The following is an 18414-nucleotide window of genomic DNA, read 5'->3' on the forward strand; positions in this document are numbered from 1 at the left end:
CTGTCAGTTCAGTTAAAGGATTGATCAGACTCTTTTCCATTAGAAGGCACTTGTGTTTGTTGAATTGTAAATTTCATACACAGGTTTATGTTTTATTCTCCTTCATTTTCCTTCTTTCACCAACTTAATGTTGTCTGATATATATCCAGCTACACAAAATGAAAGACACTCAACTCAGATGGATGTTTTTTTTGTCATTTATTTCTCATACAGGTGTTTTGGAAACAAAATAAGTGGAGAGACCATCAGTCTCGCCTCAACATGTTTACTTAATGCTCATCATTATAAACAGACACAAAAAAGGATGAGATGACAACAGTGACAAAACACAACAAACATAAGTCCAATAAAGAAAAAAAAACCACACATGTAAAAAGTTTAACCGATGACAACATACAACCTGGGAGAAAACACACCAGACAGTGCGACGCCGTCACACACAGGGACATTCTTGGAATAATGGGGAAAAAAAACGTGAAGGTGTCAAAGAGGAGGAAAATAAAAAGAACACAGGGCTGCATCAGAGATTTAAGTGACGGGAAAATATCAAAGGACTCGAGGAGTTAAAAGAGACATTCATTGATTTATCAACAGCAATCAAAACGATGTCTTTCATCCTTTTTCACCGTTTTTTTGTTTTTGTTTTAAAAATCAGGTTTGAAAACAGCAAAGTAAAACAGGTAATCATGAGGAGAGCAAAATTAACATTCACAAAGGAAAACGCAGAACACCTGATAATATATTTTTAAGCACACATGACTCCTCAGAGTTACACTCCTATGTGAAAGGATCACAAGTTGTTTATGATTAACTTTTTTTTTTTAATTTGTAAAATCACCCTTCAGTTATGTTGGTACTGCTTCTTGCCAAAGTCCTCCCAGTGTATAGCCATTTTCTTTAAAGAAGTGAACTACAATAGTGTTGGGTTTAACTTTTAATCTGACCTTTTATGTTCTATTAGTGGGTTACAGTAAGTTGCCAAAGGAGGGAGCTGGTGAGGGAATATTTTCTTACATTTTCTTGGAAATAAATGGTCTGTGCTTGTTTTAAACTCTATTTACGACCTGCTTTGGTTTCATGGAAGTAGCAGGTTTCTCCAGAGTTTAAAACAACCAAAACTCCTGACAATGAACTGGGAGTAGTGGGGGAGGAGGCTGTTTCATGGGGTGGAAAGAGTAAAACTTGAATGTTGAAATGTTTAAAGAGGAAGTGTCGGTGGGAGGAACAGTGAAACGACTCATGGTGTCTGTGCGGGTCTGCAACCGTGTGACGCATTGTTTCATGCAACTCATAATGGTCAGTCATTCATCTTTAAACCCATGGAAATCAACAGAGGTACTTTAACATCAGGAATCACATAACCAAAGCAGAAAGGGACGTCTACCATGCAGGTGTGGAAGTTTAGAGGGAAAAAAAAAAAAAAAAAACAGCACAGGGTGGCAAATGCATCAAGTGATTAGTTTTCTTTTATTTCAACTGGATTTTCTTCACACAGTTCAAGATATTTTATCACACTCATTAAAAAACGTTATGTGAGGCCCCTGAGGATGTTGACACTTCAGTAAAAGGGGCCTCGTAGTTGAGCAATCAAGATTCAAGACCCAGACAGGCTGCAGCGCACTGTCACTGGGTGGTAGGCGGCGGAATGAAACGGATGCGTTGGTGGTAAACCAGCTGCTCCAGCTTTTAAAACCAGCACTCACTGCACCTGAGTGGGACTCAGATCTGGAGTGAATCTGCTGCCAGGTGAAATTTACTCGCCTGATGTTGCAAAAATGAGGAGGGGGATAGGAAATAGCATGGGGTACGGTTGAAAACATAAACTGTGGGAGCTCTAGCATGGTTAGTGGCCCAACAACAGCAGTGGACAAAGCTGTGAATTATCCAGCATTTTACTGTCATTAACCTCTGTCACTGTCCTTTCACTCACTGCAGCACCTCCTCTATGCTGTGCAATTATAAAGCAGGCCTATAAGGAAACAGTATTTCCTGAATGAGAGGTCACTCCCATCTTTTCCATATAGAAATGAATGGGAAGCAAAATCTGGTCTGACTGCGCCTTCCTTCAGCTAGGTGTTAACCCACTTATCCGATTTTGTCTTAATTTGTTTTCTCCACTAAATGTCTCAAAGTGACACAGTGATGCAAGAGGGAAAGGCGTGGCAGAGGAAGCGATGGAGGATGCGACAGCTGAAAAAGGTTAAGATGAAGCAAAATGAGGTAAAAGTGGAGAAAGACAGGTTCAGGTGGAGGCGACAGACAGGTTGTTTAAACAAAACCAAAGGGAATGTTTTGTGTGAATCAGTGTTTCTCCCTCCGAAGGCTAAGACTTGTGAGTGCGACCACTTGGTTATGTTGTTATCAAATCAGTGTGTTGGATTGGACTGCATGAGAAGCACATGTTTTGTTTAGCAATGTGGATCAAATCAGTGTTATAAGATGTGTGTGTGTGTGTGTGTGTGTGTGTGTGTGTGTGTGTGTGTGTTCATGCGTGTTATTTTGTGTGTGTGTGTGTGGAAGAGGGGGTGTTCATGGCTGTTTCCTGTGGGAGAATGGCAGATCAGGGGTGAGAGGTCAGTGTCTCAGGGGGTCACAGTGGGGATGGGGTGAGGTCAGATTCGGGGCAAATGCTTCCCGATAAATTCCTTTACAGCCGCCATCTCCTGCAAGAGAGAGAAGTAGATGTTGGTACAATGAACAAATCTAACTAAAACAAGACTATGTCAAAACCTAGTGCACGGCTGGACCGCGTGTGAGGATGTAGCTAAAAACTGTTGTAGACCCGCTGTAAAAAAAAAACTTGACATCGCATCAATTTCTTTCAGCCTAGTGTCGCCTGGTTCAGCCCTTTATCTACTCTCTTCTCTCCTCCTCTCTGTGCTCACATACACAGTGTTGTAATACAGCTGAATTCCCAAAGCTCTTCTCATTTAAATGTTTTTCTGTTTCTGTTGTTGAACAAGAGGCTTCTCTCCCACCTGCCTGTGTGTGTCTGCCCGTCTGTCTCGCTCTCTGTTTAGACACTCAGAGATTTGTTGATTTATTATTTGAAGGTGTCAGTACGTTGCACCCCTGCTGGCGACTTTCTTCTATGGAAACTAGCTAAGGTTGGTCAAAAAAAGTTGCTAGATTTGTCACTCTATCGTTTTTATTCCTCTGCGCAGCCGACAGCCAGAGCTAGAGCCGTTTTGTTTTCTGGTTGTCCATCCCAACCTCGTGGAAACAATACCTCAGTAATGCCTTGATGGAAGAGAAACAAATTTGGCACAAACATCCACTAGGACTCAGGGATGAACTGATTAGATTTTGATGGTCAAAGGTCGAGGTCATGATGACCTCACACAACACTTTTTAGCCATAACTCAAGAATTCACACAGCAATTATTTCTAAATTTCACACAAAGGGTTCATATATTATAAGACTCTGGATAAACAGAGCCTAGAGAATATAGAGTGGCAAAGTAGTAAGAATTATTTTGGCCGTCCAGATTTCTGGAAGTAACTCTCCTGCTGAATTCGGTACAACAGATGAGCAACTGCAACAGAAAATATCTTTTTTTTTTTTTTTTTTTTTTAATTTTGATACAAGTCCTGCAAACATTAAAAAAACGTGATGAGAGAAATAATCCGAGACTCTCATGGTGCATTTTCTTAAGAAATAATTGAATTAATCAGTAACCGGCTGCAGCTCCAAAACTGTGGAACCTGCTGCCACCCGACATCAGATGTGCTCCTTCAATCTCCATTTTTAAATCTAAGACATATTTATATTCACTGGCCTTTTAGCTCACTACCCTCCTAGTCCACTGTCATGTTCATATTGATCACTTGCCTTTTGCTGTCCACGTGTTTGTTATAATACTTATATGTCTCTTATGTATTGTATATGTATTTGCTGCACTTATTTATTTGAATTGCTCTTTGTACAGCACTTCGGTCAGCTCAAGCTGTGTTTAAATGTGCTATAGAAATAAAGTTGACTTCATCTGACTTGAACTGAAATGAAAACTAGCGACAACAATAGAAATCTTAACCCTAACCCTAGTATTGTTTAATTAGCCTGACATGAAAACATTATTGTGGATACTTGTCGTTTTTCCACACGTGAACAATGTTGTGTTCACTAATGCCACTGTGAGGATATCCTTGAAAGAAAACCTTGAAATGGGAATTTACAGTGAATGAAAAATTATACTTCTGGCACCATCTCGTCCCACTTTGGCAGCTCTACATGGTCGAGTCTACCAGCATTACTGAAAACATTTAAACCTACCTACAGCAACGTTTCAGAGCTTCTCTAAATCACAGTGGATGTAAATATATTCAGCAGGATAAATCCACACATGCAGAACAATGGTGGGCCAGTACCTGAGGACAGGAGCTGTGAAGGAGCCCTGGGTAGGTTTTCAAGGTGACGTTGTCAGGGTTAACTATGACTTTGAGTTTTTCTGACGTCATGACACTGAACGGCACGGGGATCATTGGGTCCATCTCACCGTGGCACTGCAAGATCGGGAGGTTCTTGTTGCCGCTCGATGCCTGCGGGACAGACACGACAGAGAAAATGGTTTTTGTTTTGGTTTTGCTTTGGTCAATCTGCAGTGTGTGGAAATATTTGAATACATAAAAATGAAAGCAGCACATCATGAACCATGACCCATGAAACTTCTCTCCAGTAAAACTGTCACTGTACCAATGGGAAACTCTTGTGAAGTGGTAGCCAGCAACTGAGGGCGACAACACCAGCCAACTGATGCTGGCAGGTCAAGGCGGTATACAAGGACAAGGCTCCACCCTAAGGATGAATGGAGGAAATAAACAAAGAGAAACAGGAAACAAACTTTATCACAAACATTGTGTCTGTAAATATGACTCTTACAGAATATAAAACAAAGCTAAGGTGTAAAACCATACCTGAGAGAAGCCACCGAGCATTATACGGTTTGGGGGGATCCCATTTTTGGCCTCATGTTCGATTAAGGCCTTGACTGAAACAAAGCAAGAAAGACTGTGTTATTCATACATATGTCTTTATTTAAACTCGAAGATCACTGGGGGCCACTGAGCCCTCATTTACAATGATGTCAAGTAGATAAAAATACTAGTTGAAAAAAGGACATTAATTAAAACAAATGTATAAATACAATTAATGGATAATGTAATGACAAGAATCAGTTAAAACAGGTACAAACAGAAGTGAAAAGATCAGAGATTAAGAATCTAAAATGATCAAGAGGAACCAACAAATTCATTTTAAAGTGTTTTGTAGTGAGTTCAGGTGGATGTTGCAACGACGCCAAAAGCAGATCTTCCAAGCCTAGTATGAACTCCAGGCACATGGAGCGTGAGCCAGTCATTAGTCCTGCTCTGATGTGGTCCAGTAACCAAACTAACATGGATGTAAGATATGAAGGCAGTTTTTTTTATAAGAGCTTTGTAAATAAACAGATCCATACGCAAATCACATCTCTCAGAGAGAGAGAGGATCATCCAACCTTCAATACAGGATGCAGAGATGAGTGTTATAAGCATCAGCAGGTATGAACCTGAGAGCAGAGTGGTCGACGGCATCAAGGGTCTTTACGGTGTCACTTGGAGCATGTCTGTACAAGATGTCACCATCATCTAAAACTGATTAAGAAGTTGCCTCAATAAGACGCAGGATTTATTCCTAAAGAACAAAGCCAATCTTTTGCCTTCATTTTCTCACCAGATTTGAGACATGATTTTTAAAAGCTAAAAAACTTCTCATCAACCCAGATGCCGATATATTTGTATAGCATAACTCTTTCAATAATCAACAGAGAGACGACACATTATTCACAGATGTTAAGGTACAGTAGCTCGGTGCTAACTTTGTTCAGCGGACAGTCGATATGAGCTATGGTAAATCTCTGTCAGGCTGAACAATAAAGTTTTTCTGGGTTGGGAGTGCATACAGACAAAATGTAGATCAAACAAGAATCTGTTTTATCTTATCTCCCTGTCACTTTTAGGACTGAATTTAAATTTTACTGACCACTGGGTGGTGTCCTAGGCCTTCATTACATCTCTAAAGTAAAGGCTAGAAAATAAAAAGCCTGGGTGCGCATGATATTTTATTTTTATACATGTTCTGATCACTTGACTTATATTCAGCTTACTGACTGATGTTACAGAGTCTGGTCTTGTGAGGTTGTTACCAGACCATCTTGTTTGCTTCTATGTTTGTTTTTTGTTAACAAAACATATGAAATGACACATGCAGCAAAGCGCCGCAGGTCGGCCTCAAACCCATGGCCGCTGCAGTTAGGTCTATGCCTATGTGGTACAAGCTCTACCAGGTGAGCCACCAAAGCGCCCCTGGATATTGATATTTGATGACTTGCTAAACGATCGTATTCATCTGATTTGTTTTGGAGATCAGTTTGAGTGTTTTGATACGATATGTGAATAAATGTAACCAGTAATATAAGACATGAGGAGCTCTTAGCCCCTTTGATTTTTCTCAAAGTAGCTCTCAGACATCTCAGCTAAATTAAGACAGAGTATTACAGCAGCTATTATATGTTGATATCTTCCAATCACATTATCAAGCTGATATATTCGCATATTTCTGACATTATGAGCCTACAGCAATGTCACTCATTCAAAAACATTAAACTCACTGTTTTCTGCTGCCTTCTTGATTCCAGATTCATCCTCTGGGATGTCAGGGCTGAGACCCATGAGATCAAACCTGCGCACATGCAGAGGCGAGCGATTAAGGCACTCAACACATACAATCGTTATATTGTCAATGGCCATATGGGAGCCTACTGTGCTTTCTGGTGAAACAATGGCATCTAGTGTTGAGCTAAAAGGCCACTTCTTTCATCACGCCAACTCACCATGCAGGCATCGTCATCTTCATGTTGAGAGTGACCGGGATTTTGGGCCTGCAAGGAGATAAAATGGAGGGAGAGAAAAGAAAGCATGACAATCAGTGTGGGAGCTCACCAGCAGCCAAGAGCCAAACCGTTGGTGATTGATGTATTCACCCGACCAGGAAGAGTGCTGGATAAACTATTTGTTTAATGTTGCTCTCTCACTGTGGTGGGCAAACTTGGGTTTGGAAAAAAAATGTATAAACTATATATTTGTTAACATGTTAGTTTTGTAATTTACTTCACACAAAGAGAAAGATGTTAGTTTTCCTTCCTCTCTGCTGACAAATGACAGTCTTGGAGGCACAAAATATGACAGGAAGGAGTGGAAATGAAAAGACTTACGCGTGGGGACAGATAAACTTGACGTAAGGCAGCCGGATCGCCGTCAAAGTGTCAGCCCACCCATGCCTGACAGAAAACAAACAGAAAGCAGCTCTTTGTTTCTCATCCAGTTGCAGCAGAATGATGTATTTACAGATCATCCAACCCAAAAATACAGAATTACAACTGAATACAGTGTGTCGCTTGTAAATGAAAATCACTTTAACACAGAGGAAATGCAATTCTGAAATGTTTTCTCTTAAAGTATAATAACACACTTGAGAAAAATGTTTTATCTCCATTATAGAGATTCACTGACACAATAAAACATCTGATCAAGTGAATCAATAGGCTTCAAGTGCTGATTTGAGAACTTTTTAAACCAGACATTTATATTTTGTTATGGAAAATATTTATCTTTCAAAGCTGCTGATGTGGATTCTTTGAATATCAACCAATTTAGAATATCTATCAAATGTCACTTTATTCTGTAAGGATATACTGTAAAAAATAAATGATGATGTTAAAAAACATTCAGAGAAATGGGAAAAATGTATTTGCTGAGTCACAAAAAAATGTAATGCATGATCTTTGTTTAAAGCCTTTGTTTTGTTTTGGTTTCTTATTTATTTATTTATTTAATTATGTGTCTGTGTTCATTATTTGGTTTGTTTAGTGTAACCTACAGTATTAGCTTATGTTTATTATTTTGTCTTCTAGTTATTTATTTCATGTTTTTGTTCAATAAAAAACAAAAGAAAAAAAAAACAGACATTCATGGTGTAGTCAGTGGCGTATAATAAAATTAAACTATATGAATGTGGGCATTAATTACAGTATACACTTCATGTCATGTGTATTAGTTATTGAAATCAAAGAAGCCAAGTGTAAATACGACCAGGCTGTAGCCACAATTAAAAAAAAAATCCTGGTTAGGGTTGTGTCTGTGAGTGAAGATATTTTATTTGAATTGTTGTTAATGTGTGTTGCTTCGATGCAATCAAAATGTTTTGAAAAATCAATAAACATATTTTTAAAAAAGATAAATATTTATACATTTTTCTACGAATTCTTTTTCTTGATAAAGAGAAAATAATAAATAAATGTCTGAACAGACATAAAAATGTTATTATTTCTGTATTGTTTGTGTCTTATTGACATTTATCTGTTATTTTTTGGTTTAATGTGTATGTGTTTTTGGAAAGCGCTAAATAAATAAAGACAGATTATTATTATCATCATCGCTGTTATTTGTAACCAGTTTTCTGTACTTGACAGTTTTCCATACTTGATGCCACACACACTTTGATCAAATCAGAACAAAGTACTGAAGTTCCATGGCCAGCACATGTCATGAAAAATTGTAATATCTTTAGTGTGAAATTCGTTTTCCAAAGTACAAAGAAAAAGAATATATCGATGCACATCTACACTGATATTGTTCAAATATACGTTAAAATAACGGCAATTAATCGATATAGAAAACAGAAATAAAAAGGCTTATTGAGTCTTTGACTGGAGGCTGAATGTACTGATGTTCAACATGAATTCAGACAAGATTAAAACAGTAAATAATCACTCACCCTGAGTCTCCCAACCCATGAAGGAAGATCACCTGTAACAGAAAAAAACACTGGTTAGGAATTTAAATAATCACACACCCACATTAATATTTCTTAACACCTCCCTTCAAATTCCGATACAAAGACATTTAGATATTTCTGATGGTGACCGATCACACCGGACATGAGCTGCTTAAGAAGAAGAAACCTACAGTATGTTAAATCCCATCTTCCACTTTACTGAAAAAAATACTATAAAATCACAGAAATCCTGTTTGAACTTTGAGCCAATTGTACCGGCCAGTGTGTACACAATGTGCTACTGGTAAGTGTGCGCACTTGTTCCAGAACAGAGAAAAACAGGTGCCAATTTCCCGTTCTTGCCAAGATAAGCTCTCACTGCCAGTTTCCACACACGCTCCTCCCTGCAGCGACGCCATGAAAGGGAATAACAACAATGTAGAAAGCTGGCATTTCACTGCTTTTTGGCTGTAAATCAGAGGTCCGTCTGTCTCTCTCTCTGCAGAGATCAAAACAATTTTCTTCCATGTACAGCTTGAGATGAGGTTCAGAGCTGGAACCAGTGGCTGTCAGCTTTGATACTGCTGTTTAACAGATCCATGCAGTGCACTTGAACGCAGCTCCATAAAAGACTTGTTTAATTTTTACATTCACATCCAGCTGACCTTCCACACAATGTGCCTGACTACTTGTTACGCTTCTGCTACAGGTGCAGCTTCTCATATGATTTGTTTATTGAGCCTTGTACATGGTAGACATCACAATCACAAAATAATCATAAGGATTTTCTCTTTTATCAAATTGTCTGAAAATTTGCATTGTATAAAGGAAGTTGGTGCATGCTTCTTTTAACTAACTACTCACTTACTTTTACTACTACATACTAACAACTTACTTTTTTTGCAATTCTATACTTTTTATTATGCTCAGGTACTTTGGATTTTTCTTTTATCTGGTTTTACTTTTGTCTTTAAAACATTTTGTAACTTTGTTAAAGCTAAATAAATAAATTATCATTATAACTTATCATTATTATTATTAGTAGTAGTAGTAGAAGTATTTAAAGGTCCAATCTGTCATCTGTCAAACAATTATTTTGTTTATTAACTGATAATAATCAAACAGGAAATACTCTAACAGCCATTTTTACAGACATTACTGGAAATGATAATAAATACATTTATATTTTAAGACATAAAACTTAAATTTAACTGTTTTTTAACATAACTAGACATTCAGATCAACAATAAAAATGCACGCGGCTGCATTGGTGGAGGCTAATTGTTTCAGGTGAGATGATCAAAAACAATCCAGGAAGTCCAAGTTTAAGAAACAGATCCATGAATTTGATGTTGCCAAAAATCTGCAGAGGTTTATAATACTCTAAGACACTAAGAAATTATGATGCAAGAATCAGCAGGTAAACAAAGCTGTTTTCAGACTGAACATAGTCTTAGTTCATTAAAACCTCCGTCTATCAGTTTGAGTCATACAGCGGGTTTCAATGTTTGTGGTGGGGCAAGATAAATCACGACCCTTTATCTGCACGGTGACAGTCAAGGCTGGGCATCCGCTGAAATTTTTTATATGCATGCAAATAACATAACGACTTATTAAGAGGTCTCACGTGGATGAATATTTTTTCAACAAAAGAAGCTGAAGTTTCTAAATGGTAAATGTCGACTAAACACAGCAGCTGAATAAAATAAAGTGAAACTGGCAATTTAAATTACAAAAAGATTAGTAGTCTGAGCAGAGTTTTGTTGTCATTTTATAAGGTGAACTGCTTAAATAACCCATCACAAGGACACAACTAAAACCTCTGTTTAGTTAGATTATATCATTAGGGTTTTTTTTTTTTTTTTACCATACAAACACTCATTTTGTGATTAAAAAAAGTGAAAAGCAATACAATTTCATTACATCTATGAGCTGTGGGCATTTTTGTGTCAGACCTTCCTCTTAAATACGTCAATTAGAGACACTATTGTGTTAAAAGGAAAATAAAGGGATATTACAACTGAGATACACTCTCAATAAACATACCAGGTCTGGCTGATGAGAATAGATGTAACGCTTTATTTTACAGGTTTATTATTTCCTCACATTTCCTTACAGAAGGAAAACCAACTCTACGCATCAGGTCTGGTTTCCTCCATCTGATGGTTTTCCTTTCTCCCATAAAGGATCTCTGGAGCTCAGCCAGAGTGACCATCAGGTTCTTGGTCGCCTCTCTTAACAAGGTCCTTCTAGTGAAATTAGCATGCTAACTAGCTAGCTCAGGCCTGGTAGGCATGTCTCGTCACTTCCTGATACCGAGTCACTGCAGCGTCCAGTCCGCTGCTCGGAGGACATATTATAAACAGCTGTTAATGCTAACGCTGACTACGTAGCAATAGCAAAATTTACAAATGGCTCCTTTAAAGTATCCCTGAACTTCCCCACCTGTCCTCACCTGCTCTGTGATGATAACATGCTCTGAATATGAGCATCAGTAATGGTATAAGTTAAACAAATTAAACATGTCAGGTTTCACTCACCGCCGCGGTCTCCTTCTCCGTCCCGGACACCGTCACGGCCTCGGCGAGCAGCGGCACAGACATGTTGTTGCCACACATACACTGTAAGAGATGCTGAAGTCAGAGAGAACAGAGGGATCAGAGGTCAGCTGACTGCAGATCGCACAGTGTGACACAAGATAAAACGCTGTCATGTGCAGCAGCGGCCAAACAAAGAGCTTTATTTAAATCTCATACATTTTCTAGCTTTTCTTTTTCAAATTTCCCTTTTTGTTGCCACATGATCTCCAGATCTCCTTAATGTAAAACATGATTCTACTCACATGGCACAAATAACAGGAAATACATTCATATAATTTATTCCCATGGTTGTAGATAGACTAGCAGAAACGTTCTAGAGCATTTATACACAACTACATATCAGTTTACACAAATAATCAGTATACTGCTGATGAATCAGCCCTGGGCTCTGGACTCACTGGATAACATCATATTAAATTAAGGAAGACTTGCTTTCTCTGGTCTCCAGCTCTGCGGATAAGTGAACTGTGCAAGCTCAACAAAGCAGAAAAGAGCATCATCTACACACGGGATGGTAGGGGGGATAATTATTAATAATAATAATAATGATAATAAAACAATAAATCATATTTTTGTTCCCTACTTTTACAGTTTCAGTTGGATTACTTGCTGTTGTCTGACAAAGTCCAGATGAGAGATGACTTTATAAAAATGTTTGAGCTGAGTTCAGTCTGAGTTCAAGTATCACTGGGATTTTTATGCCCCAGGTTTTGCCTCTCAGGCTACATACAGGCTTTGTCTCATTTACACATTGGTGGCTGTTGTAGTCGATCAGAGCTAAAAACTTTCTGTGCATGTGTTTAATAAATTTAACATAATTTTTATTCCTAGTAAATATTCGCCTAAAAGGGAGACAAGGATCTCTACCAGAGTGTTTGCTGTGTAAAGTGACTGTAAGTAGTGTTTGTGCATTAATAATAATAATGTTTTTGTTTGAACATTAGGATATTTTCATTATTGAAAAAAATTATAAAAGTCTAATGTCAAAAGATACAAAAAAAATGCAATTTACAACTTCCCCAGGCCTCAATGATGCTTTCAGTTTGTTTATTTTTTCCAACCAGCAGTGAAAAACCTTAAGTTATTTAATTTACTGTCACATAACAAAGAAAGAAAAACATCAAATCCTAACATCTGAGAAGTTGAAACTAGAAAATGTTAGCATTTTGTGTGAAAAAGGACTAAAATAATTAACTGTTAATCAAAAGACCAGTGACGGGATCGAACCAGCCCATAATGTTCTAACTACACCCGTCTTCGAACACACACACACACACACACACACACACACACACACACACACACACACACACACACACACACACACACACACACACACACACACACACACACACACACACACACACACACACACACACACACACACACACACACACACACACAGCTGTCTTGGCTGCTAAATAGTTGCTGATTAGAGTGAGTCTGATAAACTTGCAGAACATTAGCTTTTGGTTGATATTTGGTGGATTTACACAGACACGGGAAAAGGTTTACTAATTAATTACTGTCTAATTGAGTCACAATTTGTCCACCAGATAGCAAAAAAGCAATATCAGGATTTTCATTTTTCTTTTGTGTTTATGTTACAAAAAAAAAAAGATTTAATGTCATCACATTCAGAATCTCCAAAATCCAGTATTGTTCAGGGTTTATGCTGATTAATTTGACCTATCAACTAACCACTGCAGGTTTAAATACCACTATCAGATTGGCCGAGTCCGTAAATCTTCTTAAAACATACTTTTGTCGGAGAGCTTTTCCTGGTTTTACTTTCCCTTGAATTGTTTTATTTCTCTTAGAATGACTCCGTATTGGTTTTTATACACCTGATAGTTTTAATTGTTTTATCTGTTTTTCTTGTTTGAAATCTATTGATTTTATTGATTACATTTTTTGCTGTCATTGTCAAGTCCTTTATAATGTAGTTTTGGAAAAGTGCAGTATAAATAAAGATTCTTATTATCATTATTATTATTATAATTATTACTACGGAAAGAATGATATTGTTATTTGCTAGTATGATATAAAGTATAAATGCTGGACACAGCAGGGTTCCTTTCAAAGCACAATAATCTCTTGTTCTTGGGTAAAAAAAATGCTCTTTAAATCCAAACCTGACTGGTCACAAAACTCACCGGGATGTATTCAATAAATTCTGAAACCAGCATAATTTATTCAAAACAAGGGACTTACAGACACATGTGATGCAGTGTCGTGTACAGTGGCACCTTTCGTATAGTTACATGTTGTTTTGGAGTCAGCGATGACAATGAGCAGCTCTGTCTGACAGTTACAACTCCAGCTTGTTTCAGTGCAGCTGTTCAACCCGCAAAAAGGAACAACAAAGCTCAACATACTTATAGAGACGAGCACATAATGAACCTGCTGCTGAACCTACAGCAGCGGTCATGAGGTATGTGTTTGTGTGTTTGGCAGGTTTCTGTAGTCAGCAAGTGAGGGGACTCATTAACTAAATGAAACACACCCCCGCCCGCTCTGTAAATCAGCTGTAAGACAGTGAGTCAGCCATCGTACACAAGCATGAGATCAGTTTGTTGTTTTACGGTAAAGCCGGGCGGTAAAAGCCTTTGCTCATTAATGGCCTTTAACTTCCTGATGATGTGAGAAAGGACAAGACAAAGCAGGATGGGCGGGTCAGACGCTGCGCTGCCTGGTTGGTAAAGAGACAATGAGGAGACAGGGGAAATGTCTGAAACATAAAGGTTAATGTGTAAACCTTGAACAGGATTAAGCTCCGCGGGTGTTAAAATTCCACCACTGCCGTTATGTTTGGCACATGACTAATTCCCATTTGAAGGTCACATTCACCCCAAAAATGCATGGAAGTGGACGGTAAATGTGTCAGGGTCCAAAGAGTGGACAAAAGGCATCCTGCATCCTGACCCTTGATGAATGAGTAATAGCTGAATAATAACTGGGCAGGAAAAAGGACTGGGAAACCGTCTCTTTCAGTGCAGGACAAAGTTTTAGAATTAATCTTTTAAACACGAAACTGTATTAGAAAGAAACTTCCACATGTATATTCTTGTACATTTACTCAAGCACTGTTTTATGCTACTTTATACTTGTACTCCACTACATTTCACTGACAGCTGTCATTTTGTTACAAAATATATGATAAACCTGTAAAATACAATGCATTGTTAATTATTAAACCAGTCAGCCCCAACTTTTTGGCTGCTCATAAAAAAAAAATCAGTTTCTAGTTTTGTAGTCTTATCACATTTCAGACGTTTATGAGCTGTTATCAGTTCCAGCAAACAGACATTTCCCCTCTGTACTCAGTTTGCTTCATTGATATAAAAGTTTAAGGATCAAATTAGGGCTGAAATGATTAGGTGATTAATCAACAGAAAATTAATTGGCACATATTTTGAAAAAATGAGAAACATTCTTTAGCTGCAGGCTCTCACATGTGAGGATTTGCTGCTTTTCTTTGTCTTCTGAGTTTTAGACAGTTGGTCGGACAAAATGACATCTAAAGACATCACCTTGGTTTCCGGAAAGCTTCAATAGGTGTTTTTTTCCACTATTTTTACAATTATTTAAATGATTAATCAAAAAAAAAGTAGGTTGTCAGGTAATTAAAGGCAGGACTTATATTTGCGATGGAATATTTTGAAACTGTGATATTGATATTTTAAATTGAAGGATGTGAATATTTCTTCCACCCCTGAATGTTTTCTACCAAACATTTCGAGCTGAGAACAATCCCTCAGTATGAATCTGTTTCAGCAAATGACATGAACAAAATGTGCATCACAAGATGTGCACTCGTCACCAAATTTTAATTCACCATGAAAACCTGTTTTTTGAACAGATGCAATGTAGCTGCACTCTGGCATCTCAGAGGGAACAGACACAGCCTGACGGATACCGTGACTGAAAGCAGACAGAGAAGAAGTGAAACAAAGAAACAGATAACAAGAGAAGATAGAGATGGAGGAGTGCAGGGACACTGAACAATCTGTTCAACCAAGTAGGACAAGCTCTCTAAAAGTGGTAGCATATGCAAAGAGGCAATTTATTACTTTTATAGCCTGTTTTTTTCCACCTGTTCTTGTTGAGGAGATTCATAATGACCTGAAACCCAGAGTACCAGCATAAAACACTGTGTGGGGTTTTCAGAGCACGCTGTAAGAAACAATGGCTCACTCTCTCTGCTTCTGGAAGAGGCCGGTGGTTAAAAATAGTGTCACGCTGCGTACAAGCATCCAGTCCAATTCAGGTCCGGTCTAAAAAAAACAAGTGAAAACAAGGCTTGTTCAAGCATACCAACTGGATTTCATTTATTTCTTGATGCAGTTCCTTTCTGCTTACATCTTCTGGCTGTGCCCTCCTTAAAACACTAAACAGATGCAGTTGCAACCTGTATTCACATTTCCTTGGTTTTTAATGGCTCTCCAGCAGAGACAAACTGTGGATGGAAATGTATGAACTATAGTTTTAGATTTGGGGCATTGAGTTATATTAAGCCTGATGTCAAAGGCTGTGACTAATGATTATTTACACCTCTGTGATTTCCTTTAAATCTCTACTAAAAACTCAATTTTAAAATGACACATTTTTGCTTTATATAACCTTTCTCTGTACTGTCTCTTTTGATTAATTTCGGTCGTCTTTACAAAACCATTCCTCCTCTTGGTTTGTCCTAATCATTTTTATTTTAAAGTTTTGACGTGAAGCAAAGACACTTTGCTGAACAAGGGTATATAATAAAGAAAATTAACAAATCCTCATATTTGAGAAGTTACAACTGGCAAATATTTTTTTTTTTTTATTTGAGAGATAACAGAGAACACTGGGAAAACATTTTGTGGGAGTACAAAGACATACAATTCCTAAAAGACACATGTTACACGTCAATCTAGGAGCTATGCCCGGTTGATATAAACATTGATACTAGAGCTGCAATGATTATTAACAATTTTTAAGAAGAAAATCCAAACAGAATGTCTTTAGATTTTGGTTGACGTTTGAGTTAAACAAGCAATTTGAATATATCACCTTGGGCTGTGGGAAATTATAGCCAATATTTTTCAATATTTTTTGACACTTAATTCAACTACAAATCCATTTATCGATAATGTAAGTAATTATTAGTTACAGCCCTAATTTATACTGCCAGATGATAGTGGGTATCTTCTTTCATTTTGGTTATTGTAATATCTACATTTAGGTTTTTGTAAAATCTAAGTCAACAGCAATGTCCCAGTGTTGCTTTTAGGTGACACGAACCAAGAAGGGAAAGGAAAAATGAAAGCTGTGTTGCAGACAACTTAAAGCACATCACGAGGCTCCATCCTGCATGACTCCAATTACATTTAAGTCAAAAACAGAGGCGTGCTGCAGCCCCTATGTGTGGACGTCAAACGGCTGGAAACACACACACAAACAGCAGGCTGCTGCACTCCAAGAGCTCTCTGCTCTGCGGCTACGGATAGCTGGCAAACAACAAGATAATATGCGGCACTGAGTGACAGGCACCCCCCCCACACCTCCTCCACCACCACCACCTTCCACTAGCAGCAGCAGCTAACTGTGCTCTGCGCCTGCTGATTCTCGGCTAGTTAGCGCATGTAGAAACACACTGCGGTCAAAAGCGGGTGTTGCTAACATGTCAAATGAGGGAGCGGGTGGTGGAGGTATCGAAGGGGAAAGAGACAATGAATGGTTAGCTCTGTTATGCGCCCCATCATCATGATTATGATGATGATGATCATCATCATCATCATCGTCGTAGTGATGGCATTCGGCAGTGCAAAGCCTCTGCTGCCCCCAAAAAACACAGACTGACTGCCTCCCGACCTTCGCAGTCCGGTTTAATCCCGGTTTAGCCACACAGGCACGCGCGCGCGCACACACACACACATACACACACACACAAAAACGGGCTAGTATTGGTAGAGCTGCTGCTAGCTAACGTCGCTCACACACTAATCGTATTGTCTGCCGGTGTCTCTCTTCGCCTGCCTCAAGCTACCGTTACGATTCAAATTCGGACCTGAAACACTGGCCCTTTTTAGAAAATACCATAAACACCAAAAGGCCTCGGTACGGTTCAGTTTGGGTCGTGCTAAAGTAGTTAAAAATTAGACCCTTGGCCCGCTAGCTGACACAAATTCATACACTCACCGCTTGCTGTCCCAGTTCACGACGGAACGGAACTTCCGGTACTGGCCGCACACCAGCAGGGGGCGGGGACAGAACGTGCAGACGTCATTGCTAAGCAACCCGATAAGAACGCCCCGCTCTGATCGCGACTTTGGTTTTTTTTTTTACTCACGACAGATAAAATCAATATATAATCAATATACAGTGGTGAAAGTGATTCTGTGTATTTACTCAAGTACTCTGATTTAACTTGCTGCATTACAGTTAAACTCCAACATATTTCAGAGGGGAAAATTATACTTTATATTAGTTGCTTGTTTGGAAACAATTGAGGATTTGCATACAGCAGTGTGGTAGAAACGGGGATTTATTAAGGGAGAAAATTACAAATTACAATCAATCTTCAGCTTTCCATGCAAATCTTTTTTGGCAGCCCTCACTATTGCGCCCCTGCTTAAAAATGATCCAATATGATAATACAACACTGACATGGGCCAGTTTGCATGTTTAGAACTTTAAGATCATTTTTGTTGATAATACTTATGCACATTTGCATTTTAATGCAGCACTCTGACTTGTAATGGAGTAGCTACTACTAGCAGCTCAAGAAGGACAAATAGAGAATTTTTGGACTGTGAGAACCCCCAAGTAGCAAAATTAAACTTCTGGCCCAACATATGCCTGGATCCTCGGAACGAGTCTGGCCCATATACTTCTACATCTGGGCTGATTTTGGCTGTTACCCTCTTGGATTGAGTCACAGCCGCAAGATTTTCTGTGTGTGTGCCAGAATTGGTCCAGATGTGGAATTAGCATCTGAAAATCATGCTGTACATGGGCCACACT

At 38.5% G+C, this 18414-nt stretch overlaps 1 protein-coding gene across 2 annotated transcripts; it reads right to left on the reverse strand.

The window, feature by feature from the left end:
- Positions 1-181: 181 nt before the first annotated feature.
- On the reverse strand, positions 182-17642 carry lypla2 (lysophospholipase 2). Of its 2 annotated transcripts, none has more exons than XM_056398991.1 (10): positions 17590-17642; positions 11353-11445; positions 8813-8844; positions 7251-7316; positions 6870-6917; positions 6648-6718; positions 4915-4988; positions 4694-4795; positions 4369-4539; positions 182-2663 (listed from the first exon to the last, which is right to left on the reverse strand). In XM_056398991.1, the coding sequence occupies exons 2-10, from the start codon at positions 11428-11430 to the stop codon at positions 2613-2615; spliced, it is 693 nt and encodes a 230-aa protein (XP_056254966.1). In that variant the 5' UTR covers positions 11431-11445; positions 17590-17642; the 3' UTR covers positions 182-2612. The 2 variants fall into 2 exon arrangements, with proteins under 2 accessions (XP_056254966.1, XP_056254967.1); XM_056398992.1 differs by lacking the exon at positions 17590-17642 and adding an exon at positions 15610-15681.
- Positions 17643-18414: the final 772 nt, after the last annotated feature.

This window comes from Seriola aureovittata, chromosome 16 (assembly GCF_021018895.1).
Source record: "Seriola aureovittata isolate HTS-2021-v1 ecotype China chromosome 16, ASM2101889v1, whole genome shotgun sequence".
In the NCBI taxonomy this organism is placed as follows: Eukaryota; Metazoa; Chordata; class Actinopteri; order Carangiformes; family Carangidae; genus Seriola; species Seriola aureovittata.

What these genes read in the sequence shown, in the direction of transcription:
- lypla2 (XM_056398991.1), bottom strand. Translation starts at nt 11,430, where the DNA reads ATGTGTGGCAACAACATGTCTGTGCCGCTGCTCGCCGAGGCCGTGACG. An exon ending in TTCACAAGAGTTTCCCATTG is followed by an intron (nt 4,540 to 4,693) that starts GTACAGTGACAG and finishes TCTGTCCCGCAG; the next exon opens with GCATCGAGCGGCAACAAGAA. An exon ending in TTCACAGCTCCTGTCCTCAG is followed by an intron (nt 2,664 to 4,368) that starts GTACTGGCCCAC and finishes TCTCTCTTGCAG; the next exon opens with GAGATGGCGGCTGTAAAGGA.